This window comes from Ambystoma mexicanum, chromosome 3q (assembly GCF_040938575.1).
Source record: "Ambystoma mexicanum isolate Mex_15411 chromosome 3q, UKY_AmexF1_1, whole genome shotgun sequence".
Classification (NCBI taxonomy): Eukaryota; Metazoa; Chordata; class Amphibia; order Caudata; family Ambystomatidae; genus Ambystoma; species Ambystoma mexicanum.
This window is the reverse complement of record NC_090926.1, coordinates 1,225,496,544-1,225,523,154: the sequence shown is the minus strand read 5'-3', so window position 1 is coordinate 1,225,523,154 and position 26,611 is coordinate 1,225,496,544. Positions and strand designations below refer to the sequence as shown.

Genomic DNA, 26,611 nt, shown 5'->3' with positions numbered 1-26,611 from the left:
TACTAGTCCGGTGGTAACCCTGCCGGTGCTACCAGCGGGTTGCTGCTAGACTCATAATATTTTACTGGCGCCTGACATCCCAGTGCCACCGGGAGATTACAACTCCGGCGGCCTAGGAAGTCAGGCGCCGGTAAAATGTAATCCCCAAACCCATGGCAGTGGGGACACGGAAGCGCCGGCATCGTCGCTATTGGTGCCAGCGCTTCCGTGAGGAGTCTGCCTACTGTGGCTGATGCGCCTGGCAGGGTCAGACCTGTCGGGCACAGCAGCAACGGCAGGCAGACACGTAGTTTGCTGGTCTGGAAACAAGGGTGCCGGTGAGCTTACCGGCACTATTGTTTCCAGACTAGCAAACTTAGAATGAGGCCTCATATATTGCAAGTTAAGAGAAAATCTGCTTAAATGCAATATAAAGTAAGTATGGAACATTGTTGAGTAGTGTGAGAGCAATGTGGTGAAGAGAAAAGATCACCACGAAGTGAAGTGTATAACAAAACTCATTGTGGCAAAGTCCAGAGACTGGCAAATAATGAAACACATTGAGGCAAAGCCAAACGTCTGGCAAAGAGTGATCCAAGTGTGAACGAGAACACAGGTGAAGCTACAGAAGAACCTGTGTGGGCAAGCAAGCCTAGGGTGACCGGTTACATGACCTGTAATGGGTGGACCGAGTGGTCCGACAACTGCGCCTAGACCAGGTATAACCTAGCTGTCAAAGCCAAAGAAATATACAGAAATTAATTACAAGTGCCTGAGAGAGATTGCTGAAGTGAAGCAGAAGAAAGCAATCTGTATGAACTATCAATAACTGGTTTTGAATATTGAGAGACTGACCTTAAGTACAAGTTGGCAAGCTGAGCAAGCTGGTGTCTTGGGGAAGGAGAATCCCGAGACCAATTTTGAACTGTGTTGTCTCCTTGGGGAAGGAAACACAGAGACTTTGTGTAACTGTCTTGAACTTGGGATAGCAAACCCCGAGACTTTGTGGAACTGTCTTGATCTTGGGTAAAGAGCTAGTAAGTGAGCACAGAGCTGGAAGAAGCTCAGAACTTTATTTGGAGCACTGTTTCTTTTGATGCTGACATGTCTACACCTTGTTTAGCTTTAGTTGTGAGGGCAAGTATATGTTTTGGACACAGACAGTCTTTTAAGTTGAACTTACTGACTCAGACTATCCTTAGTTTCTTTAGGTAAGGAAATCCCACCTTAGCATAGGGCAAGTTAGACCTCCAACCATCCTGACATTTAATAATAAACCATTTTAGTTTGAACTCTGAATCTGTTGTCTGTGTTTTTTTTCATGATGCCTTCACAGTGGACACAAACCCCCAAACAATGCTCACCTATTACAGGTGAGCCAGGACCAAAGCCCACTACATTCAGATTCCTGGTTGCCATCACAATTCCTCCTGCGTGAAGAAAGTGGGTGGAGCTTAACTCGATATTTGTAACGATTTCCAACTCCTCCAACGCGGCATACACAGGGTTAGATAGGCTAGTACCAATGATCCAATGAAGGAAGGAGGAGGAGCATAAAAGGAACAACTAGAAACAGTGTAGGTAGCAGACCAAGAAACCAGCACGAGGAAGGACGGAGCAGCAGTGTGTCGAGGCAAATTCTAGAGAATGTGAGGTATTGGTTAGTGAGTGCAAGTGGTACTACATTGTGACTGCACGTAAAAGGGTGGTGGTGCGGTTAAGTGAGGAAGTAGAAGGAGTGAATATGAAGTGTTTGGCACTGAGTCAAAGGAGAGTGTTTGAGTAGGACGTGGGTGGATTTATAGTAGAAGTGTGTAGTTGGGGCTATTAGTGTTGAGGATGGAATAATAGTGCAAAGTATGGAGTAATAGCATGGACTAAGGAGTATTAGTGTAGAGGAGGGAGTAGTAGTTACATCAAAGGGTGGAGGGAAGGCCTAGAAGGTATGAGAGACATCAGAGGGAAAGAAGAGAGGATGGAAGAGAGTAGAGGCAGGTGGAGAAGAAGTGTAGCGAGAGAGTTAAAGAGAGGGAGAGGAGAAGGAAGCTTGGTAGAAGAAAGACTGAATCAAGCAGGGCATTTTCAAGGCACAATCCCATAGCCCTTTAGAACACTAATAACTGGATAGAGCTGGATTAGTTTAAGAAGTCCCTGAGGGAGTTAAATTAGAAAAGAAACCCTGCCTTTAGGTCCTCATATCCAGTGTAAAATAAAACTTAGTCAGCAGGAGTCAATATTCACTATTTACTGGGTTAGGAAGGTGGTGCTTTTTAGCGAAAGAGAGACGTTAATAGTGCTGAATGAAAACTCAATACAAACTCCTGAACCATCTCTGAGGCTTGCAGTAATTCTTGTGCCATCTGTGACATATGAAACAAGGTTCCAGCGTGTAGCGTATTAAGGGTTCAGTACCAATGCAAAAGAAAAAAGTCCAAACTTAAACATTATTCCTTCTCGAACATCGCTGTACTTCACTATTGGGTATCTGGAGAATGCCTCCCTTCTCCAGGCATATGGTTCTCAATGTCCTCATGGAGTCTTGAGAATGACTCCCTTCCGCAGGCCTTCTTTTTCCTGGTTTCAAGATGGAAGACAGCAGGGGGGATTGTCTCCTTTTCCTGAGGCCTCCGTGCTTTCCAGTTCACAAGGGCTGGGTGGAATGATTCCCTTCCCCCAAGCCCTTCCCAGACTTTCAAAATTCACAGTTCATACACCATCTTCAGGCAGGAATACGTCCCTTCACCTGGGTGGCTTTGCACTTCAAAAGCTCCTATTTCACATGGTTCCCAATCTCATGGCTGCAGGTCCCAGAGCTGTGTGTTCCTCCTGAATAGCTGCGGCAGACCTGTTTCACTATCCTGCCAGGTACTGAGTCTATGAAGATGACTCGGGTTGATCTTCATAAGAGGATGCAGATCCCAGACCCATGGGATTCTTCCCTTTTGGTGCTGCAGACCTGGTTCACTATTCCGCCAGATTCTGTGACTATGAAGATGACTTAGGTTACTCTTTATAGAAGGATGCAAGACCCAGACCTGTGGGATTGCCTATGCCATCTGGTACCCTTTTGGCCCGGTCAGTCATGGGATTGTTCAACCTCTGCTTCAGGCGTCTCCGCTCTTCTGGCATGCTGCGGTGTCTCCACAGCATTCGCAGATTCTCAGCACCTTCCGGCAACCGTGTGGTCCTCATGCTTGGCGGACCAGAACGTCCGCTGCTCTGCTTCGCCGGATGGTCCTGTTAGAATGCACCTTCTGTAGTCTTCTTAAGTTTCTTCATACATCTTTATTACAAGTTACATTAAGATGCCTTGAGCAGAACCACCGGGTCCCATCACCCAGGCTTAACTGACTCTCTCTGGAACACTCACACATCATTCAACACCAAACATTCCACATGACATCACCAGCTCTTACATACAGGGACATGCAGCTTTACAACACATCCACTTCCTTTCCAATGACAACACACACATACCAAACACACCGCCTACAAGCACTTCACAACACATCTCCTTCCTTTCCAATGACAACACACACATACCAAACACACCGCCTACAAGCACTTCACAACACATCTCCTTCCTCTCCAATGGGAACACACACATGTAAAACACACCACCTACCAGCACTTCACTACACACATCGTTTTCTTTTCTTATTATTTTTGGGGCTGAGTTGGAATTTACCCCCCCCCCCCCTTCCTGAGTTGTATAGAAGCTTTCCTTCACTTCAGACCACCCCCCCTTGCTTTTGGGGGCTTCTGGGGTGCTTTGCATCGACTTATACACCTACCCTTGGGGCCTGCTCCAGGCTAGGGGCCTGCTGCTTCACCTAAGAGGCATCATCTTTGGATTCAATCTCTGTTTCTGCTTCCCCCTTCACTTTCTTTTTCTTCTACTTCGAAATCTATGCCCTTTATCTTTTCACAGGTTCCTCCCCTTTCTCTATGCCTTGGGTGATGGGACTTACTTTTCTTATTCTCGGGGTGCGGGGGGTATGGGGGGCAGTGGTTCCTTCTCTTCTGCTGCTCCACCCTTAGCAGCCTCTTCTTCTTTGCTCAGGTTCTTTGTTACAGTAATCCTGGTTGCCAGTGTTAGAATTCACCTTCTGTAGTCTTCTTAAGTTTCTTCATAAATCTTTATTACAAGTTACATTAAGATGCCTTGAGCAGAACCACCGGGTCCCATCACCCAGGCTTAACTGACTCTCTCTGGAAACTCAGGGGACAAGCACTTTACAACACATCCTTCTACGTCGAACCAGGTAAGAGACTCTCCGGTAAGCTCTCCTGCAACTGCTTGAGTCCTTTGCTGAGCCAAGTGTTCCGCACGCTCACGGTCGCTCCAGAAGGGACCTCTCTCTCCTTCATGGTTTCCTGCTTTATCTTTAAATGTGTGTTGCCCAATTAGCTTTCAGGAACAACTAGACTGTTCATGCAAGTTCTCATGAGTGCTCTCTATGCTTCCGCACTGCTTCTTTGTCCCATTACTGATCTTTAGGTCTTCCAGTGAGCCAATTGGTCTCTCCATTGCCGTCTCAGTACTAGGAGTCCACGCTTTTCCTTGTCCAAGTACTTGCTATATAGGTGGCATGACAGAAACATATATAAACACTATGGAAAGTGTTAGTGGGGGGGTAAAAAGGTGTGTTAGGGTTAGGTGGGCTATGGAGAGGCCATGTTCTCCTGAGGTCATCACTAATCCCATAAGGAGCTTCACGCCCAATGAGATCCACCCACTGAGTACCACTCCCAAAGGGACTATCGGGTAGTGGCCTCACCTCCCTGTCCTCATGGGAAGGGGGACCCCCTCAGGGAGAAGTGACAACATCCGGAGATTTGTCAAAGGATAAAACTGATGCCAGGACTTGGAACATGGTGTGACCCAAGAACAAAAAGATCCTTCTTAAATTCAATAGGGAAAAAGGTTCTTCTCACCAAGATGCTAACTAATATATGAGCAGCAGTGCCAGCACAAATTATATTACTAACCAAAGAGGCAGAAAGCAAATGCATTCTGGGGTGGGTAAGTCAACCCCTGCCCTAAAACAATGGCGCCCTAATACTTTTCCTACCATTAGGCTCTGAGGAAGCATAATTTCCCATCTCTTAAATTAGCAGGAAATCACATACAAAGGTCAATAATGCACATAAAGATATTTTTAAAATAAATTCCCTTGAAGCATTCCTAAAAGGAGAGGGGTGATTCAATGACAATGATGGTCCACAGATCTCTATCTCTTATCCAGAAGAAGCAACGACTCTTCTCCTGCTACTTTCTTGTCGAGAAGAATAGCCAGAGACAACCCCCACATACTTTGAATATACGAAAACAGCAATCAAGTGGGTGAAGGAGAAATTAATGATGGTCTCCCCAAATCAACCGAATATGTGGCACTGACATGTAGGATCTATAGAATAGCCAGTAAAAGATCCATCTATCTGGCCGACACTAACAGTGATCTCAACATACATGGTGGCGGTGGCAGCACATCTGAGGAAGACAGGGAAGATTTTTGTCAATCCATATATGGACAAACAGCTCATCAAAGCGATTTCCTGTAGAAAGGCTCTACAGAACTTCCAGAATACGTCTCAAGTGCTCAACAGATTGGGGATAGAGATGAATCGGACAAAAACCATGTCATTTATCACTCACACAGTCCATGTACTTCTAGATGTCTTAATAACAAAACAATGAGCAGGTGAGCCTGTGTTCTATCTGACAGAAATGGTAGAGAAGGCAGATACTGTCTCTTCTTGGATCAATGGCTTGCGGCATATTCACTGTGCTTTAGACATTGTGAACTAGAGATACTGTCAGGAGGCTGGGCGATATGGACCACAAGTCACATCTCATTATTTTTGGGCTGAAAGGCGATATATGATATATGTATTGCTATTTTTTATGTGGTTTAAATGCTCAGTTGCAAGCCGACAACTACATGTGAAATGCCACAAACACCTTTATTTACAAGACATTGATCAGTGCAAATACAGGGTTCCTCTTTCTGTTCGAGAATACACACAGCTGTGTAGATATCAAAATGTATATAACAAATTGTAGCATATGTAATAATGTATATATATATATGTATATATCGCGATGTTCACAATGTCTCATCCTATATCAATTTTGAAAATATATCGATATATCTCTAAAACTCGATATATCGCCCAGCCCTAGTCAGAAGCATCTCAAAGAACACAGTTTTCAGAAAACAGATTTTTGGGACACGAAGTTCAGGATCACAATATCAATCACAGACTCACTGCACTGGTGGTGTCGATAGGAGAACATGCTTTGTGGAGTCCCTATTGAAAGAAACCATGCTAGTGGATGCTGGAGACAGATATGTCTGTGCACGGTTGGGGAGGGCACATGGATAACTGACAACACAAGAAGCCTAGTCAATGAGATGTATTAACACATCAGAAGGCAGTACTTCTGGTCCTCAAGGTGTTTCTACCATTGGGACAATACAACTATCACTTGCTATCTAAACAATCAGGGAGGAACAAAGGTTAGGACCCTCCGGAGAGAGGCTTAAACAGCTTTTGTGTGGCTGCGGGTGAGAAATGTAACAGTAAGAGGAATTCAGTTTGTGGAAATCTGGAAAATTCAGACTGATACCTTAACAGGTAGTTCTGCTAAGATTACAAAATCGTCCTAAATGACACATTTCTGGGGGATGTCTTCGCTCAGTGGCGTAGAATGGCTACAGAGCTTTTTATGATAGTATAAAATGCAAAATGTCAATACCTTGCACCTAGGCACAAAGAATTGGACTTCGGGTGGTTCTTTATGCTTTTCTCCAGAATCCACGTCTCCCTAAAATGATCTTGAATGTGGAAAAATGCAAAACGACAATGATCCTGATCTCTCTGGCACGAGAATGACACAGGTGGCACAAGGAACCCCTTCCTCTGTACTCAGAATATCATCAGTACTGCACATGGCAAACCAGATCTCAAATCCATTATGAACTTCTGCATTTACTACCACAACGTACACTCAATAAGCATGACCAGCTGGCTCTGAAGTACGTACAGTATGGCTACCTGAATCTCCCTCCGGACTGCGTAACCATTCTGAAAGAGGCCAGGTGCCCTTCCTCTGGATCTTACTCCATTTTAAAAATTAAGAGGTTTACCTATTGTGCCTGGAGAGGGGTGCTGGCTGCAAGATGTGTCAAAACAAGACCTTCCTACTTTCCCCTTTTTATTTGGCTTTTTTTGGCTTCAAGTTTTCCTGTGTAAAGTCTGATGTATCAGTCATTTTAGCTAACAGAAAGCAACTTCTCTTTGCCATTCCAGTGATCAAGATATTTTTAGAGGGACTAACATAGATATATCCTGAAGTCTGACAATCCTGCACTCCACAGGAATTGAATATTTTCTAAATAAAATGAGAGCCTTCCAGTAATCCTTTCTAGAGAACACACAAGTTTCCCGGTTGCCATTAAAACTGCCAGGAGAATTAGTAAGATAAGGGCACCCTGTACTCGTGAATTATACGTCGTCTACTAGAAAAGAGGTGTTCATACCTCTTTCCTTCCAAAATTGATTTTGATTTTCCACATTAAACAGGCAATTCTCGATTAAGTTTAAAAAATAATAATCCATGTACACCTGCAGAACAGTCCCTTCACACCTTAGATGGTGAGACGGCACTCGGGGGTTGTCTGGGGGAGACTAATGGCATTAGAAAATCAAAGTTTCACATGTCCTATAATTGCGGCTGAGAAGGGAATAGTTTCTTACCTGTAACTCCATTTCTCCAGCATTGGTATCTTTCATGGATTCACATGCTTAGAATATTCCCCGTCGTCAGGCTGGGAATGCTCGGTAAATTATATAGACATTTTCCATAGGAAAAATCCCGACACTTTTGTGTCCTATCTATGTCGTTTTGGGCCGCGCACGCCGGCACCACTAGGACGTTGGGGTATATATAGCTCTGCCCCCGCGGCTCCCTCAGATTTCAGCCCCCAAAGTAGTATGGGGGGATCTCTGCTTTGCATGCTCAGGGGAGGCCAGCGGGCGTATGTGAATCCATGAAAGATACCAATGATGGAGAAATGGAGTTACAGGTAAGAAACTATTCCCTTCTCCAGCATTGGATCTTTCATGGATTCACATGCTTAGAATAGATTGTATAGCAGTATCCCCCAACATTGGAGGCGTGTATGCAAACCAACATCACAACAATCACAGTGCCCACTAACTATGGCAACACATTACATTATAGCATGTTAACTGTAAAAGACATAACACTTTAAAGCATAGTTGCCGAAGGATGCAACCCCACTTGTGGCTTACCTTATTGGATCAGGTGACGGATTACTGCCCGCCCCATCTGTGTATCCTCAGCATGTTGCTGTGCGAGACAGTAATGTCGGGTAAACGTGTGTGGTACCGACCAGGAAGCTGCCTGGCAGATATCCCCCAGCGGAATTCCGGACCACATATCTCGTCGAATGGGCCCTTGGACGCTTTTCTAGCGGCTTTCCGGCCTTGGAATGACCATATGAAATGGCCGAAGACACCCATCTGGATAGTCCTTGTTTTGAAATCGCTTTACCCCTAGCCGCAGGACCATAAGCTACGAAGAGTTGTCTTGTGTCTCTGAAGCTTTGAGTGCGATGGAGATAAAATTTTAAAGCTCTTTTCACGTCCAATGTATGGAGAGTCTTCTCTGCCACTGAAGACGCTGTTGAAAGAATGTAGGCAACACTATAGCAGCGTGGTTATGGAACATGGAAGGTACTTTAGGTATGAAATGCTGGTTAGTAGCCAGCACAACTTTATTACTGAAAAACCTCAAATACGGAGGGTCGATCCCTAGAGCTTGAATTTCCGACAGGCGACGAGCAGAAGTAATGGCCACCAGGAAAGCCAATTTCCAAGACAAAAATGTTAATGATGTCGATGACATTGGTTCAAAAGGGGGTTTCATCAGGGCTGCCAGGACCAGGTTCAGACTCCAGATCGGAGGAAACTTCTTCTTGGGAGGAAAGGTTCGAAAACAACCCTTTAAGGAAGTGTTTAACTAGGCGGTCACTGAACAGTGGAGTGGAATGTCTCTTCCGAGTAAATCTCGAGATGGCAGCTAGATGCACCTTTATGCATGAAATAGATAAACCGTTATTTGCCAGGAGCAACAAGTATGGTAGGAGTTGTTCCGGTGTGATCGCCCGCGGGACCAGTCCTGGTTGACCTGCGCACCATATGCAGAACCTTTTCCATTTGTATGTGTATGAAGTGTTCGTGGAAGGTGCCCTTGCAGCTTGCAAAATACGACGACAATCTGCTGGAATCGCTAACGCGCCAAACTCGGCGAAATCAGGAGCCAGGCCGTCAGACTGAGGTTGTCCGGGTCGTGATGCCAAACGGTCCCTTTCTCCTGAGACAGAAGGTTGGGGATCTTCTGGAACCTCATTGGTTCTGCCGCTGAGAGGTGAAGTAGATCGGAGAACCACACTTGTCTGGCCCAATACGGGGCCACCAGGATCACCCGACAAGGATATCTGTGGATCCATTGCAGAGTCCGACGGATGAGAGGGAATGGGGGAAGGCATACAGAAACTTGCCCGTCCACGGGAAGGAGAACGCGTCCCCTAGCGAGTCTTGTTGTGGCCACCTGCTCGCATATTGGGAGCATTTCTTGTTGTCTCTCGTCGCAAAGAGATCGAGGGCCGGATGACCCCATTCCGCGAAGACACGGTGCAGTTGCTGATCGTTCAGTTCCCATTCGTGTAGACAATTCATCTCCCTGCTGAGAGCATCTGCTTGCACATTTCTTACTCCTGGTAAGTGGAACGCCAACAGATGTATGTCGTGTTGTAGGGCCCAATGCCTGATCTCCTGGGTTTCCGTCGACAGGCTCCTGGAGCGAGTTCCTCCCTGCTTTCGTAGCTAAAACATTGTTGTTGTGTTGTCTGTCATGATTCTCACCACTGAGCCCTTTATCTGTGGCAGAAAGGATTTTAGGGCCCAACGCGCCGCCCTCAACTCTAGCAGGTTGATGTGGAGGGAGGAGTCTTCCGATGACCAACGACCCTGAATCTGTAAGGAGTCCAGATGAGCTCCCCACCCAGTTAGAGAAGCATCCGTAACCACTGTCTTCTGGAACGCAGGTTCCAGTAAGGGCATTCCCTTCGTTAGGTGTATGGAGATTCTCCACCATTGAAGCGCCTGCACGAACTGGCCGTTGATGGTCAACTTGTCCGACCAGCGTCCTCGACTTTGCGGCCATCGATCCGCCAAGAATTCCTGAAGAGGCCTGATGAAGAGTATGCAGGACGACATGGTCCCCAGCAGGGACTTGTACCTTCGTAATGACACTCTGGTGTCGACCTACCATTCCGATGCCTTTTGTTGCAGTCTGTGAATCCTTTCGAGGGATGGCTTCACCAGCCCCGACTGTGTGTGGAACCATGCCCCAAAAAGACCAAGGTCCTTGAAGGCTTTAACGAGGACTTGTCGAAGTTCACTGCAAAGCCCAAACGTTGCAGGAGGGACAGGGTGGCATTTAGGCTTTCTTGTGCCCTTTCCGGAGACAGTCCCCTCACTAGCCAATCGTCCAAATAAGGGTACACAAGGTGACCTTCCTTTCTTAACCAGGCTGCTATTGGAGCCAGACATTTGGTGAACGTCCTGGGGGACGATTTTAGACTGAACGGGAGGACCTTGAACTGATAGTGGGTTCGTCCGACGACGAACCGCAGAAATCTTTTGTGCCGTCGACGCATCGGGATATGGAAGTATGCGTCCTGAAGGTCTAGCGACGACAAATAATCTCCGGGTTGTATCGATCGGATCACCTCCTGAAGCGTCAGCATTTTGAATTTTAAATTCTTGAGCAGTTTGTTGAGCGCTCGTAGATCCAGAATGGGACGCCATTTTCCATTTGGTTTCTTGACGACAAAGTACCGGGAGTACACTCCCTGTCCTTTTTCTGCCACCGGGACCAGTTCTATAGCCCCTTTCTGCAGCATAAGCGCCACCTCCTGTAGTAGTATTTGAAGGTGGGGCTGGGCCGAGAACACCGGTGGAATGTGTGGTAGCTTGCCCTTCAACTGTAGAGAGTGGCCCAGATGAATCGTGTCCAAAACCCATCGGTCTGTTGTTATGCGCTCCCACTCGTCGATGCGACGAGACACTGGGCTCCCCGGGACGTCCTGAAACATGTCATTGTTGGTTCTTCGTTTGTTTATCTTTTGTCGACGAAGGGTAGGCACCCCGCCGTCTGGGGGTTTGGTAATCTCTGCCTCTACGAGAAGATTGGGCCGCACGCCTGTAGCCTTGGGATGAGTAGGAGGGTCTGCTGAAACCTCGGTCTCTAGATGACCCAAACCGGGAGTTACCAGAGGCCTCTCTGAAAGGACGAAAGGAACGAAAATTCCTACCACTTTGGAGGGCTCCGAGTGACCGCGCTGTGTCAGTATCCTCTTTCATGCCCTTCAAGGCCTCATCAACCTTTTCACCGAACAGTTGCTCCCCTTCACACGGCATATCCAAGACTTATATTGCACCTCCGGTCTGAACGTAGTGCACTTGAGCCAGGCTTGTCTATGTAGAACTATGCCATTATTGATTTGCTTAAAACCGGACTCGGCTAGGTCGACGGCAATGTTTATAGCATGGTTGGAGGCCTCCTCTCCTTCCCGAACTAGCAACATGGCAGACTTTCTATGTTCCTCGGGGAAAATGCTCCAAGATAGGAGCCAGTCGGTGCCACATTTCCCTGTCATACCTAGACATAATCGCCAAGGAGTTGGCTGCTTTAACTGTAGTCGCGCCGACGGACAGCACCTTCTTGTCGAAAGCATCCTGTCTCCTGGCCTCGTTGTCTGGAGGGGTCATGCATTTATGTTGAGACCTGGCCTTTCTAGCCGCCGCCGCCGATACCACCAACTCCAGCGAAGGTTGAGACATCAGGCACTTGGGAGTCGATTCCGGAGCCTTGAACTTCTTCTCCAAACGACCTTTCACTGCCGGTTCAGAGAACGGGTGCCGCATGGTCTTCAGGCCCTCTTGCCAGACATGATCCAAAATCGGGATGGCGAATATGGATTTCCTTCTCTTGCCCATATGATCAAAAAGAAAACATTCCTTTTTCTCCTCTTCAGGGACTAGGCCAAACTCCGAACACGCCTTACTCATCATGGCATGGAATGCACCCACGTCGTCAGGTGGCGATGGCTGTGCCGGGCTTCTCGGAGCTTCCATCTCCGCTTCAGAGTCCCAAGTTTGGTCCCTTGAGGGGGATAGTGAGATGTCTGAACCTTATCCTTCACGGTCAGAGTCCTGTAGTTCTCCTTCTTCTTGCAGGATAGGGCAATCTTCCGGCGCGTGGGAAGCGGCCGTAATCCTGGTCGCCGAGCGAGGAGCCGGGCCCGGTTCGTCGACGAATGGCGTAGACTGTATCCGTGTCGGGGCCCTAGGCTGGGGTATTTGTGTGTCCAAACACTGTAATAGCTTCTGTAGCGTATTTAGCACCTGCAAGGACAGAACCGCCTGGGGGTTCAGTAATGACGAGGTTGTAGGGATGGAACCCACACCCAAGAGCGACATTGCGCTGGTCGGCTGCAGCCCCAGACCGGTTGGGCGCGCGACCGTGTCGCGTTCCTCGTCAGCCTACGAGATGGAGAAAGTCGCCTCTGGTTGAAGCAGGGCCTCCGGTGGGACGGGATCGAAAACCTCCGGTTGCCATCCCATCAACGGGACCACCGTCAACGATATGTTTCCTACCGCCGCAGTCTAACATGTGGGAGGAGCCGCCATTGACGCAGGTGTCGACGAGCAGGTCGTCGGCGAAGCCAGTAGCGCAGGGCCGTGAGGTGTTCCCGCCGCTCTTGGGGCCGACTTGATGGCCGCGGCCTCTCGACTCAAGGTAGACTTATGACAGTCTCCTGAGGAGGATTTAGATGGTTCTTTTCTCTCCTTTTTAGATGAGGAGGAAGACGGCGTCTTGTGTGAAGAGGAGGAGGCCTTTGAATGTTTCTCCGAGGGTCGTTTTTCGGCCGACTCCGAGGTTCGTTTATCGGCAGCACGTGCCTTCTTCGTCGGGGGTTCCAACTTACTTTTTGAGGCCGTGGAGCCCACCTCCGATGCCGGGTAAGAACCCGCTACGTCATTGAGCCAATCGACCAGGCGTTTTTTTCGATCTTTGAGGGTTTTCTGGGAGAAACCCTGACAGATTTCAGAAGTGTCAACCATGTGGTGAGGATGAAGGCAGTAAATGCAGTCCATATGACCATCCCTTTCGTACACCTTCTTAAGACCGCACGTAGCACACGGACTAAACAGCGCCTTTGCAGACATTCTCTTGAGAAGAACAAACAGTCGCAGAAGTAGAAAGAACAACCTAACCAATCGCAGATACGCGAGGTAATCCCACCACTTTCGAAGACGGGAGCCGCGGGGGCGGAGCTATATATACCCCTACGTCCTAGTGGCGCCGGCGTGCGCAGCCCAAAACGGCGTAGATAGGACACAAAAGTGTCGGAATTTTTCCTATGGAAAATGTCTATATAACTTACCGAGGATTCCCAGCCTGACGAAGTGGAATATTCTAAGCATGTGAATCCATGAAAGATCCAATGCTGGAGAAAAAAAAAACAACATGAGAGAGTGGGCGAATGCGAGAAGCAAAGTCTGGTAGTAGGTGGAGCCTCGGTTTTCTGAGCTCAGATTTGTAACCTCCATTACGGTGCTAGGGCACGTGCTCTGCTACTGTCTGATCATAGCTGATAAGGAGCTTGGCCCATGAATTACAGCAATCCTGCAAGTCTCAGGTCCTTTTTACCAACTGGGTTTGCAATTTTAGCATCTAAAGGGAGCAAATAGAATCAGTGTGGTTGGTCACGGTTAATCAACAGCTACATTTTGAAAGCAGGCAACAGTGGTGTGCATTGATACGATTGGGAACCATGATCTCAAATGTATAATGTTAAATCATAGTAGGTCTTCTCTTGTCAATGTTTTACTCTTGATTGCTTCCCAACCCTATTACACTTTTCTCAGGGTGCATGCAAACACATAGCAAGGTTCACACGCCATGCTCCAGTTACACACCACACATCCAGCAGCACAAACTCTTCTTTACCCATGCTAATGCCATCATTAATGGAACAGTGGTAAGTGAAAAAAGGCTTATTTATCAGTCTGCCCACAGATAAGTTAGGTCCCAGAAAATGAAAATACCCCCAGCATTTCCATGGAGATAATTTCCTCCAGAATAATAGGTGGGAACACGAGGCGTTAATTCCTCCAATCGCCCATAATGTCCTGTAGAACTTCAAAATGAGACATAATCTACATGTATAATTGGTGGATTTACAACTGTTAACTATGGTGGTAGTTATAAATCATTTTGGCAGTATTAACAATGCTAATACCGGCAAACCCATACTGAAGGACACAATCTGCTTCAGCTGTACACATCTATGCGAAGCGCACATATGCACTGTTCGCCGGGGATGTTTATCTTTTATTATATTGTATTGCTTATAGCGCATGCATAGCTCGAGAGCAGCAGAGTGCCTAATAACAGGAGAGTGCCATTATTGAGCTTGGTATTATTATACCATAGCACAGTACTGCAGGGATAGGGAGGGAGGGATTTTTATTGGTCTGGCTTTTATTGGAGAAATAGCCACGTTTCTACTGTTTTATGGAACTGGAGGATGGTGGGGACATGTTGGGCCTCTGCCGGGATTGAGTTCCAGATGGTCGGGCATGGCAGGGGGAATGCTTGAGAGTCTTCTCTTTACAAGCTTTTGATAATTTTGCTATGTGAGTTGCAGGAGCCCATAAAGGTGTGGAGTGGAGCTGCAAAGTAAGTTGGTCTTCCATCTAAGACTACTTTGTAGGTGAAACATGCTCTTTTTTAATATGATTCTGACAGTGAGGGTGGGGGCAGTGAAGTTTGCACAGTGTTGGAAGGATACGGTCATGTTTGCAGGGGCCTGTAGTGAGACGGGCTGTGGGGTGGTGGGCTGCCTTGATGGGAATCAGGTGGGCTGTGGAATCCCAGTAAGGAGGGCCATTTCCCCAGTCGATGTGTGAGATCACAAGGGCTTAAACCACTATGCGGAAGTCATTTGGGGAAGGGGTGAAAGGTTTTATTCTGTGAAGTGTGGAGATCTATTGCCATGCTGTTTTTGCCTTTTTGGCTATGTGGTATTGAAAGGAAAGGCTACTGTCAACAATGAAGCCCAGGAAGTTGGCCGAGTTTGGCAGCGGATGGGTGAATTCTTTCAGACACATGTTGCCCAGACATTGCTGCATGAGTTGTTGTTTGGTGGTGATGGCGAATTTGGTCTTGATGGAGTTCCGTTTGAGGTCGGCATTTGACATCCATGTTTAGGTGGTAGACAGGCATTCACAGAGGTGAGCGATGTCCTGGGGGCCACAGACCTTAAGACAAATCTGAGTGTCGTCAGCCTACTCATGGATGTTGGGGTCACTGCTGCTTGGACATGACTGTCAGGCTATTCTCTCCCTAAAATACCATTTTGAAACATATTTTTTTCTACATTGACTGCCCTAGAGATTGTGCTTGCCTGAGCCCTTGCAGTGTATTCGTTTAATAGCATAAGGTGGGAATGGCCTGCCACTAAGTTTCTAGTTTGACTTGCTTGCAGGCAATTTCAGTGTACATCATGCCGAGTCATCACAGACAGAGGTAACCTTCATTTGAAAGTGTCTCTCATTCAATCCAGCTCATCTTACAAGAGTGGTACTGGAACTGATTATGGGGCACAGGGAAGGGTTAATGCAGCTTGGTTTTGAAACCTACTAGACTCCACTCAGTTAGTCTCCACTCAGTTATCCAGTAATAATTGAGGGGGTGCAGAGTATAGGGGAAACCCTACTATGGTATATCATACGGAAAGAGCTCCACAGCCCCAACAGAGGCAATTTACGCCCAGATTTAATGGAAACTCTCGAAACTGGGCACAGGTTACAGCAGGTCTGTGGAAATGAGTATCATCCGATTCAATCGGAACTTCCTACTAAGGTTATCCCTCTGAACAGCTTTGCGTTTCTATCCTGGAATTCTAGAGGTAATTCCCATCTCTTTACAAATTTGGACACTGTCACTGTGATTAGGGCTTCACACTGTTTTTTTCTGCAGGAAACCTGGATGCTTTCAATTCCCGTCCTAGATGGATTTGATATCTTTTCTCAAAATGCTAAACCTAGTCTGGGTAGAAGGCCTCCGGGGGCCTTCTTATAGGAATTAGAACCTCCTTTGGCTTTAGGAATAAGGTTCTTCCGGATATGCCCTTTGGCATCTTGGCCCTGGAGTTGACTTCTCTTGATCTAACGGTTAGTCTCCTTTTGATTAATGTATATTGGCACAAGGGCATCTCTGCACTTGAGCCGTTTCTGGAAAGGCTAACGGATACGCTTCTTTCTTGGAGATCTCTGCACCCTAGGGGGAAATTGATTTTGGCTGGTGATCTTAACTCTGATTGCTCTATTTCTTCTGAATCCAAATATGATGATTTGGGATTGGCTATGGAGGATGACTCTCGCCTTGACCTGAAATTTGTACGGGGTCGTCTTTGGAATTTCGCTTTGGATTCGGTTGGTCTAATTTGTCTTAATGGCTATAATGATGCCACTAACTCACCTTGCCCTACATGGCGCAGATCGTTGTCAACATCTACTTTAGACTATGTCTATGTAGATCATTCCCTGACTCCTCTTTTGTCTGAAGTCGAGGTCTTTTTCAACCCATGGAGTGACCATGGTATCCTGCGGGTTTCATTTCTCTGTCCTTTTCCCATGAAGTTTCTGCCTGCTGGGGGACCTTGCCATCTTCAAACTGTGAGACAAGGGACAGGGGTACGTTGGTCACCTACAAATATCAGTTTACTTAACCGTAAACTGATCTCTTACTTTAATCATACCTCTTTCTCTTGGAAATTAGCAGTTTTCAATACAGTTCATTTTGACAGTTTTCTTTATGCTCTTTACAGCAGTATTCACGGCCTGCTTAAGAAGGGCGTTTTCAAAAAATCTCATCTTCATAGATTTGATCAAGAGCTGGCTAATGAAAAGGCCCTCACTCGGAAACTTATTAGAGGTGTACAAGCTCTAGATACTCAGTGGGTTGATAAAAAATAAAAATTAAAGCCATCCGCCAAAAATATAAAAATTACTGTAAGACAAGAAAAGCTACTATGCTACAAAATGACACGGAGCATATGCTTGCAGTACTAATTAAACTAGACCTGAGGGCATTGTGGGCTACTTTGGCCAGCCTAGATGATGTGGCGGAGGCCGATCAGTTGAATGCTATCCCAGAGGTTCAATGGGTAGAGCATTACACTGAATTGTTTGATAAAGGGGGAGAGGGATTAAAATTATGTCCTTCGGGGAAGGATGTGTCAAGGGATTCCTGGAACCCTGTAATTGATTCTGAGACAGTATTTGGACTTATTTCTAAAGCTAAGAAATCTAGGGCTCTGGGGCCTAATGGCCTAACTAACAATACATTCAAAGCTGAACCAGAACTTTGGGCCAACCTCCTCTGCTTACTTTTCCAAGACGATGTTAATTCTGGGAATGTACCCATTAGCTGGCAGACCGCTCACATTGTTCCCATTTTTAAAAGAGGTCTACGTACTTTGGTCAAAAATTACAGACCTATTTCTCTTATCGATGCGGACTGCAAGCTTTTTGCTTCTATGCTTCTTTCCCACCTTAACGTCTGGATCAAGGAAAATCATATTCTCCCGAAACAACAAACAGGTTTCAGGGTGGGCCATTCAACTAATCTTAACGGCCTCATCATTACAGCCCTACAAAGTTCTACCTGGAGTAAATATGACGGTTCTCTCTATGTTGCTTCAATCAATCTGTCAAATGCCTTCGATTTGGTAATTAGGTCAAGACAATGGGAAAAGTTAACCAAATAGGGTATTCTGGCTGGTCTTCTAACTCTTATCATGGCAATGTATGAGAACTCGGGGGTCCACATTAGGATCGATTTGGCAGGAACCCTTTCCAGAAGGATAAGGACCCGTATTGGGGTGAGACAGGGTTGCTCTTTAGCTCCCTGTCTTTTTATCCTTTATATGGCAGATGTGGGTGATTTTCTGGGAAATACAGGCATGGTGAGTGCTAAATTGGGGGTGCTTAGGCTCTCATGGTTGGCATATGCCGATGATTTTCTTCTCTTTGATCACACCAAAGTTGGCTTGCAGAGGCTCATCTGCAAATTCGAAGAATACGCCATTCTTAATGGGCTGAAGATTAACCCGAGCAAAACCCGTACCATGGTCCTTTCAAAGGGGAGAAAAGGGAATAACAAAGTATGGAAAATAGGTGGTGAAAATATCATCAGAGCACACAAACTCGTCTTTCTGGGATTTCTTATTCTGGCCCAACCATCAGCGATTGAACTTAGACGATTTCTTAGACACAAATTGCTCCCGCTCATCTCCCAATCCATAAGATTAGACAATAAATATTGCATGTTCTCCTTCAAACCTGTAGTAGATTTTTACAAGGGTAAGGTCACCCCAAAGCTACTTTATGGAATGGAACTTAACTATTTGGCACTTTTGACTTTTTGGGACTCTCTCGAGGGTATCTATTGGAGGAAAATTTTGAAACTGCCGAATTCTATTCCAATAGTGGCCATAAGATATGAACTAGGGCTAGTTTCACTGCGAGCCAGGATTCTTTGGAGAGTCCTTACTCTTTTTTCAGCCCTGCTCTCTCCTAAACCTGATACCCTCTATGTTGACGTGGGTCATACGATTCTCTCCCAGGGACCTTTGGATCGTAATCTATATCTTAATGCATTCAGTGATCTCTGTGACAAGACCCTGTCAGATATCTCCACTGATAGGGACACTTTGCTAACGAATCCCAATAAGGTTAAGGAGTGTCTATTTAGTGATGACTGGAGCAATACAATTGAAAAACTGCATTCCTATCCTTCTCTCAATGACCTTTAATTTGAGCATAAGAAAAGAGGTTTCTTGTCTTTTATTCTGACTCAATTCCCTAATCGATATTACCGTTCACTTCTCCTCAAACTTAGATGGAATCTCCTTCCTACCAGGGAAGTTCTTCATAAAAGGAAGGAGTTTTCTGATTTAGACCCTACTTCTCACTTCTGTAAAACTTTGGGGGTGATTGAGTCCTCTCAGCATCTCTTTCTAGAATGCACTGCTTTGATAACTCTAAGGGACAAATATTTAGCTAGATTTAACACAATGGGTCAATTGGGGGTTGATAATCTTATCTGGTCACAGTGTCTTGCTATTACTAACATTAAGGATGGGCTTGCTGTGGCGGGTTTTATTAAAGCTCTAGATTTATACGCCCCCATTTTATGATTATGCCTGTCCATTTGAAATGTTCAATTCTGCTATCTCTTTGGTATAATCTGTTTTTTTGAGGGCCACGAGGGTCGATCTGAGTATTGTCATTTTTCAAAGCTGCAATTTGTAGATGTTTCCTGCTTTCCTCGTCAAGATCACATAAGGCTAAACCAAGGTCGTCGTGGCAATTCCCAATACCCACATTTACTTTAGATTCAGAGATCAAGTGGGCACAAACCGGAGATGGTGTTTTAAAGATAGCTTTCTTTTGACTAGCCTTAGTAAGGTTTAGGCGTTTTTGAGCTCTAAGGAAGGACTTCCTTGCTTTACGCGAGACAAAGTGTCTTCCTTCATGCACCACAGGTCCTTCCTCCAAGTCCGAACATAAATCTGCCACCGTCGATACAGGACTAGGCGGGGCCTCGATAATGTCAGTCAGGGCAGAGGGACTGTCCGGAGGAGCAGCAAAACCTTGAGTACCATCGGATCCCTCTCTTGAGGAGTCTATTGGGTCCAGTTGATGTTGGGTTACAGCTATCTTATAAAGGAGCTGCTCTACCTGTAATAGACGTTCATGCTGGAGTTTGAGAACCTCCACCAAGTCTATGACCTCCGAATTTGCATGCTCCAACTTAACCGGGTTTACCCCTTTCACGACCTGGGAGCAAGAAGTCTCCACGGTCAAGCTGCAATCTCAGCTCCATTCCTTCTTTCCCAACATCCAACCTAGAAAGGCGAGCACTGCGATTCCAGCTGAGGCGACAGTGACACTTGCTGTGAGCCCAAGCAGTGCTCCGGTACAGTTGGAAGGGTCTTTGGTTGGTAAGGATGTAGCTGCTATTCCTTTAGCACCTCCTGTTGCCATAAGTGAAGATCGCGCTTGTCCTCCTCTGCTTCCAGAAGCGCCGGTGATTTTGGCGTCTCCGGCAAGGCCTCCTAATGTGGAGGTTATGCACCTCCCGCATATAACGGTTGGAAAATCTTTTCCTGACGCCTTGTCCTTTACGCACACACCAAAGGACATGAAACTAATCCTTGGTTGGACTAGTAATCTAGAGACAAATGGCCCGGCTCGTATAAATAGGTCATTTTTGATGAATTCGTTTTTTCAAATTCCAGCTCTTAGGAATCTCTCATCTAAGGACCTCGACTGGGTCAAATTGGCAACCCATAACAACCATAGAGCCCTCTGCAGAGTCCAATCGCAGATTATAACTAAAATGCTGTTGGAGTTTGCTGAGGAGTTTCACTCCATTGGTCTTACACCATGCCTATTTCCGGATATGGATAGTGCATGGGCTTTTCTTGACTGGGTACCTCCCACTTTGCCAGTATGTCCTGTGGGGCTAGGTATAGATTTGTCCGACTCTCAGGTTACTCAATTATCACTCCAATTAGCATCACTAACCCAAGTACTGAGTGGGCTAGCTTGGCTGGAACCTCTGATAAAAACAGCTGCAGCCATTAAGGGGCCCACTCCAGGTTCATAACTGGCCAGTCTGACTATTTCTAGTTACTGGCCTATTCTATTACTGGCCAGTCTGACTATTTCTTCCTGGAATTGTTGTGGCCTGGGCAACCTGGTTGAATGGCATAAGCGGGTTGTCCCTGACAAGAAACCCGACATACTTTTCCTTCAGGAAACGATGTGCCTACATGAGATTTCTCTCGACGGGTATTCCAGTTTTTCTGTTCCAGCTAGCCGGTTACTTGCAGGCCGTCCTTCTGGGGGTATTGCTATTCTTATTAAAAATGGTCTAAAAACAGTGGCTTCTATTCTGGATACTTCGACATCATGCATCTTAGTGGAGCTGTCGTTTGAACACGCTAAGGTCTTGCCCTTGCTTTTAATGTCGTTGTATTGGAATCCTAAGTCAGTCTCCCTCACTTCTCTCTTGGAGGATCTTGACAGGATTTTGGGACATGCTTCAGTCTCGTGCCCCAATCATGAAATTGTGATCGGAGGTGATTTAAATTCATACCTCCAGTTTTCTAATGTACTATGCTATCCTACTTCTTCCTCCTCTTATGCTCAACAAGCTTCTCATAGAGAGTACCAATAGTCAAGTTTCTTTGAAAAATGGGGCATTAACCCGATTCATTTGGCACCTCACTCTTTACATATTTCATGGTCACGGGGCAATGCCTCATCCCTCATTGATTATGTCCTTGCATCCAAAGTGTGTTCTGGGTTGCTTGAACCAGTCTTAATTTTAGATCTGGGCCTGAGCGACCACCACATGCTGTGCTCTGAACTCCATATGGGGTGTGATGTCTATATGTTTTCACCTCCTGTCTGTTTGGCGGCTCCCGACAGAAACTCCATCTCTGTCAACTGGAATCCTGTTGTGTGTAGGAAACTGGCGTTCCTGGTGAATAGAGATCTCATATCATGCCAAGATGACCTCATATCGCTGGCGAATATTGAAAAAATTAATGAAAGAAACATCAATATGATTCAGACACATTTAATATCCTTAGTGAAGGACACTTTGGGTAAAGATATCTTTTTAGATGCTCATCCAAATTTGAATCAGATAGCAATCTTAAAAAAGCAAAAAAATCGAGAACTGGCTAATATAAGAAAAATGTCACTTAGTCCTCTCATCTATCATCGTGAAAAAAACTACATCATTAGGGGCTTTAAGCACCAAATAAAGCATCTTCGCCAGGCTGCCTACACTCTCGCCAATCAACATATGATTAGTCTGCTCTGCAAAAATAAAACTCGAGAATTATGGGCCACTTTAAGAAACCCGTCAGGTAAGGTGGATATTCGTTCTGTGGCGACCATCTCGGGAACCGAATGGGAGAAGTTTTTTTCCCAAAAATATGCTTTGCCAACTATGCATTCCAAAAAAGAAAGTAGAAATATGTATTTGCCCTTTCCGCGAGTCTGTCCCTGGGACATAAAAGATATTATATGGGCAATCTCCCAATTGAAGTTTTCAAAAGCAGCTGGTCCAGATGGGCTCCCCCCATGTGTTCTAAAAGACGATCCTCATTTCTGGGCCAGTTATCTCCTTCCTTGCTACCAGCTGATCTACAAAACTGGCAAAATTCCGACATCATGGCTGACCGCCATAATTATTCCAATACATAAAAAGGGTGCGTTAAACAATCCTCTATTTCAGGCTGATTACCCTTATAGATACAGCTGGGAACATTTTTGCACGACTGATCCTGTCAGAATTGGAAGTCTACATACACGACCTAAAAATTCTGTCAAAAGCCCAGGTTGGTTTTCGGAGAGCAATGGGCACTCAACTCAATGCTTCTATTTTAGCCCATCTCCTTCGGAATGCACATTCTAAGTCCAACGGCACCATATACATGGCGGCTTTGGACCTTTCGGCTGCATTTGACAATGTACTTCGCACGCGGCTATGGCAAAAGATGCTGGCTTATGGTATACCATCTCCACTAGTAGCGTTAATCGCAGCATTACACCAGAATACATCCTACCGGGTCCGTATTAATGCGGAAGGGCTATTGACTGACAACATACCTACGTACATAGGTGTTAAACAGGGCTGCAATTTGGCTGCAGTCCTATTCAATCTTTACCTTGCCGATATCGACAAGATTTGGCAGGGTTCCAACTCTTTCCCGGCTATACTGGGTTCTATGCGTCTCCATTGGCTAGCATTTGCCGATGACATCAGAATATTCGATAGAGTGCCGTTTGGACTCCAAAATAAATTAAATCTGTTTGGCGAATATTGTAAGCTGAATAACATGACCATTAATTCAGCTAAATCGCATATATTGGTCTTCACTGCAAAAAAAAGCTTCTGAGATTCAACCTTACAATAAATGCTGAGCCGATTTTGAGAAAAGAAGAGATTCAGTATTTGGGCTATCATTTATCGAATGGGACGTCTGCTAGCAAGTGGCGTACAGTGTTGAACGCAAAGTTTAACCCACTCCTGGCCCAAATGAGAATTATCTTTACCAAATATTGTCGTTACTCCCTCCTGCCTCTCATACAATACTATACTATGAAAATAGAGCCCATTCTCCTATATGCAATCGACATGTGCCTTCTGAACTTGGGGCCCCTCTTAAATCTCCTACAAGGTAAACTCTGGAAGAGGATTTTGGGGCTTCCCGGATATCTACCCAACGCTATAATCATACATGAATTGGGCTTATATCCATTAGAAGACAAATACCTTTGGCGGACTGTAACTGCATTTTCTAAAATGATTTCTCCACCCCCAAACTCACTCTACGAGGACTTTCAGGAAATGCTTGCTGGAAAGTGTCCAATTTCGATCTCCAAGGTGAAAGAGATGACACATGTGATTTTAATTTCATTGAATATGACGCAGGATGATTTGATAAATACCCCTGCTAAAGTCAAAAGGCGCTTTTTCAAAAATTCCTGGGCTCATAATTCTGATCAGATTGGAAGCTACTCCTCCTTTACTGAATATGCCACTTTCAGGCATGCAGTTGCACCTCGGTTGCCATATATCTTATGCTTCCCAGACAAAGTAGCAAGAAGGTCCTACATGCGCTTCCGCCTGGACCTTATCCACACGGGTGCTCGTATTAGGAATTGGGATTGTTATAGGGCTTTGGCAAAATGGGAGGGATGCAGATTTTGCCTAAACACATCTGAACCCGAAACTCTGGAACATCTCTTTATGTACTGCAACTTCTTTCTCAAACAGAGGCAATGTTGCCTGGTCGCATATGTTACTTCTTTCTCTCTGTATGAATGTCATCTAGTATGGCTAAGATGTATGCAGGGAAATTCAAACTCCATCATACTAGCAACTGTTAGACTTGTTACATTAATTGAGGAGCAATTGTTGTCACTCAATAGGACCTTTTGGAGTGGGTAAACTTTGGGTGTCTGAGATTTTGTTTTTCTTATGATTGATGGTATTAGCCAACTGTTTGTGGGAGTGTTTAAGCTGGTGGAGGGCAGCGATGCCATACCATCACTGTTATCTTATGTTAGGCAGGCTATCTGTTGTTGTAGACTTCCACTTGTGATTTTCGATTTTTGATGATATATTGGAAATATGCTCAAGTGTTTTATTATCTTTTAGTTATTCAAGTATTGATCAACTTTGGCTGTTTTTTTAATGACTTTTATATGTCTTATATGTGTTATGTACTATTTGTCAAGGTGTAAATTAATTTTTGCTACCAAAACAAATAAATAAATAAATAAATAAATAAAATAATAATCTGTTTTTTTAGTTATTTGAAGATGTATTCTGTATTTTATATTTCAAACTACTATGTCGAATTGTAATTGCACTGATTCTTTTAAAATGTGTCCCTTACTATTTGGAAATTGGATCTATGTTTTTAATGCATTACCTTAAAGAAAAAAACACTGTTTGTATATCCGAAATTTAGATGTAATGAATGTTTTCCTCTTCTTAACTTCTTTGTAAAGGTTTCTTTTGTAAACCAAATGCAATAAAAAAAATCATTTAAAAAAAAAATCCAGCTCATCGCTCCATAGAATCTGGTCATTGGTGGCAAATGCCTCTCCTTGGAACTGTCCCAGCTCAGTACAGCACCTTTACAAATAATCAGAGCTGGTGTGAGGCTCCCTGGGAGGTTAAACACATGGCCTGATTTCTCTTTAACTTCCCAACTAACCTCACCTCTACTCACGAGACTACCCACTTTTCCTCTACCATGCCTCCTAAACGTACCATCTTTATTCTCTTCTCTTATAGTGCTTTGAATTATAATGCAAGCTACATAACCCTCCTAAAACAGACTGAAACTGACCCCTTTCCCTCTCCTAACTCTTTAAATATCTTTCTCCATTTTCCCATCTTCTCCTAAAGTGTTTCGAAATATGCCTAGGGTGTTGCAAGGCACTGTATAAGCAGCCTAAAATAAAAATATACAGACTTTCAAAATGGAGTCTGAAAAGTAAAGCTTTCTGGCTTAGTCAACCCGCCATTGTACCTGGGCACTAACTCTACAGTTCAACACTCATGGTTTCCCACACAAACACAAAACACAAGGGTACAAGAAATTGGGTAACATTTCTGCACACCCAAATCCTGGGGAAAATGCCCAAGACAAGAGCAATTCCTTTTTTGGGGACAATTCCACTGGCTTACCTAAGTAGGTGGAGTCTGGGGTCGATCGGTAACTCTGGGTGGGAGATCGGGCCGTGAGGTTGTGAGTTGGGGAGCCTGGCAGGCTGTCACTGGAAGACAGAGAACGGTTCAGTGAAGAGAGACTTCGACTCGTGTGTAGGAGGTTGGATTGCTTGGTGATCTTTCGAAATAAGGAACTCCTTTTCTTAGTGCTGTGAAAGAAATCAGGATTTGATCATACATTGGCTTATGAATTGCAATCCCCCCATCACTGACCTCATACACTTTGATGTAGTCTCATGCATTCCACTCATCTTTTCTTAAAACCGTATTTCGGATTTGACCATTTAACCTTTTATAGAATATCTGTTCTTTACAAATGACATTAAAAAGCAGCACAATTACTGCAATCATTTTGATTGACACAGTAAACTTCACTTTGGCTTCATTTCTCTCAATGGGATCCTATGGGTGGCATTGCGCCTTTGAACGCCTTTACATCTCAAATTTGATTTCAATTGTTTTACCAATCAGTCCTAAATATCCGACAATGGCCAAAGCAATGGATTGATTATCTTTCTTGACTATTCTATTGTCATAAGTTATTTGTTTACACTAGTGGTAACACAATCACCCAGAATTTGCTGATTAAGGTAAAAGTAACTCACTGTACTACCTCTTGTAATCTTAATCATTCAACCCTCAGTAATGTTTAGGGAATTTCTGCCATTGGATGGTACCAATGCAAGCACAGAGACTTTAGGAACAAAGAAACCTGACCTACTTCTAGGGGATCTATGTGATATTTTTGAGGAAAAAAGATCCTGCGGCCGAAAATACAAATGTATTTTTTCTGCATATTTCAACACACTTAAGGTTGGGGGAGACCCCCCACAGCCAGTCCCATACTACCCATACAATATGTATTACTCTAACCTAACCCCCACACATAAATGTGCATTTTCGAAATGAGGCATTTTCGGCCACAGGATTTTCGACCATGATATTTTGAGGTTATACCCTTCTAAGCTGCCCACCGACAGCCTCCTTTGCCTTCGTCCCCCTTTCTCCACCCATGAATGGCATGAGTTATGGGCAAAACATGGTTGAGGCTAATTTGGGTGGGTTCCAATTATGTAGTGGCTGAAGGACTAAGTGTACAGAATTTACTATGGCTGGTCATTTTTACTTTTA

At 45.0% G+C, this 26,611-nt stretch overlaps 1 protein-coding gene across 3 annotated transcripts in view; it reads right to left on the bottom strand.

The window, feature by feature from the left end:
- The window catches only part of MAST1 (microtubule associated serine/threonine kinase 1), a 1,484,042-nt gene that overhangs the window by 22,551 nt on the left and 1,434,880 nt on the right, over positions 1-26,611 (bottom strand). For all 3 annotated transcript variants that reach the window (XM_069604134.1, XM_069604135.1, XM_069604136.1), the window contains one exon: positions 25,439-25,629. In XM_069604134.1, the coding sequence (XP_069460235.1) occupies positions 25,439-25,629 (191 nt within the window). The remainder of the gene's footprint in view (positions 1-25,438; positions 25,630-26,611) is intronic.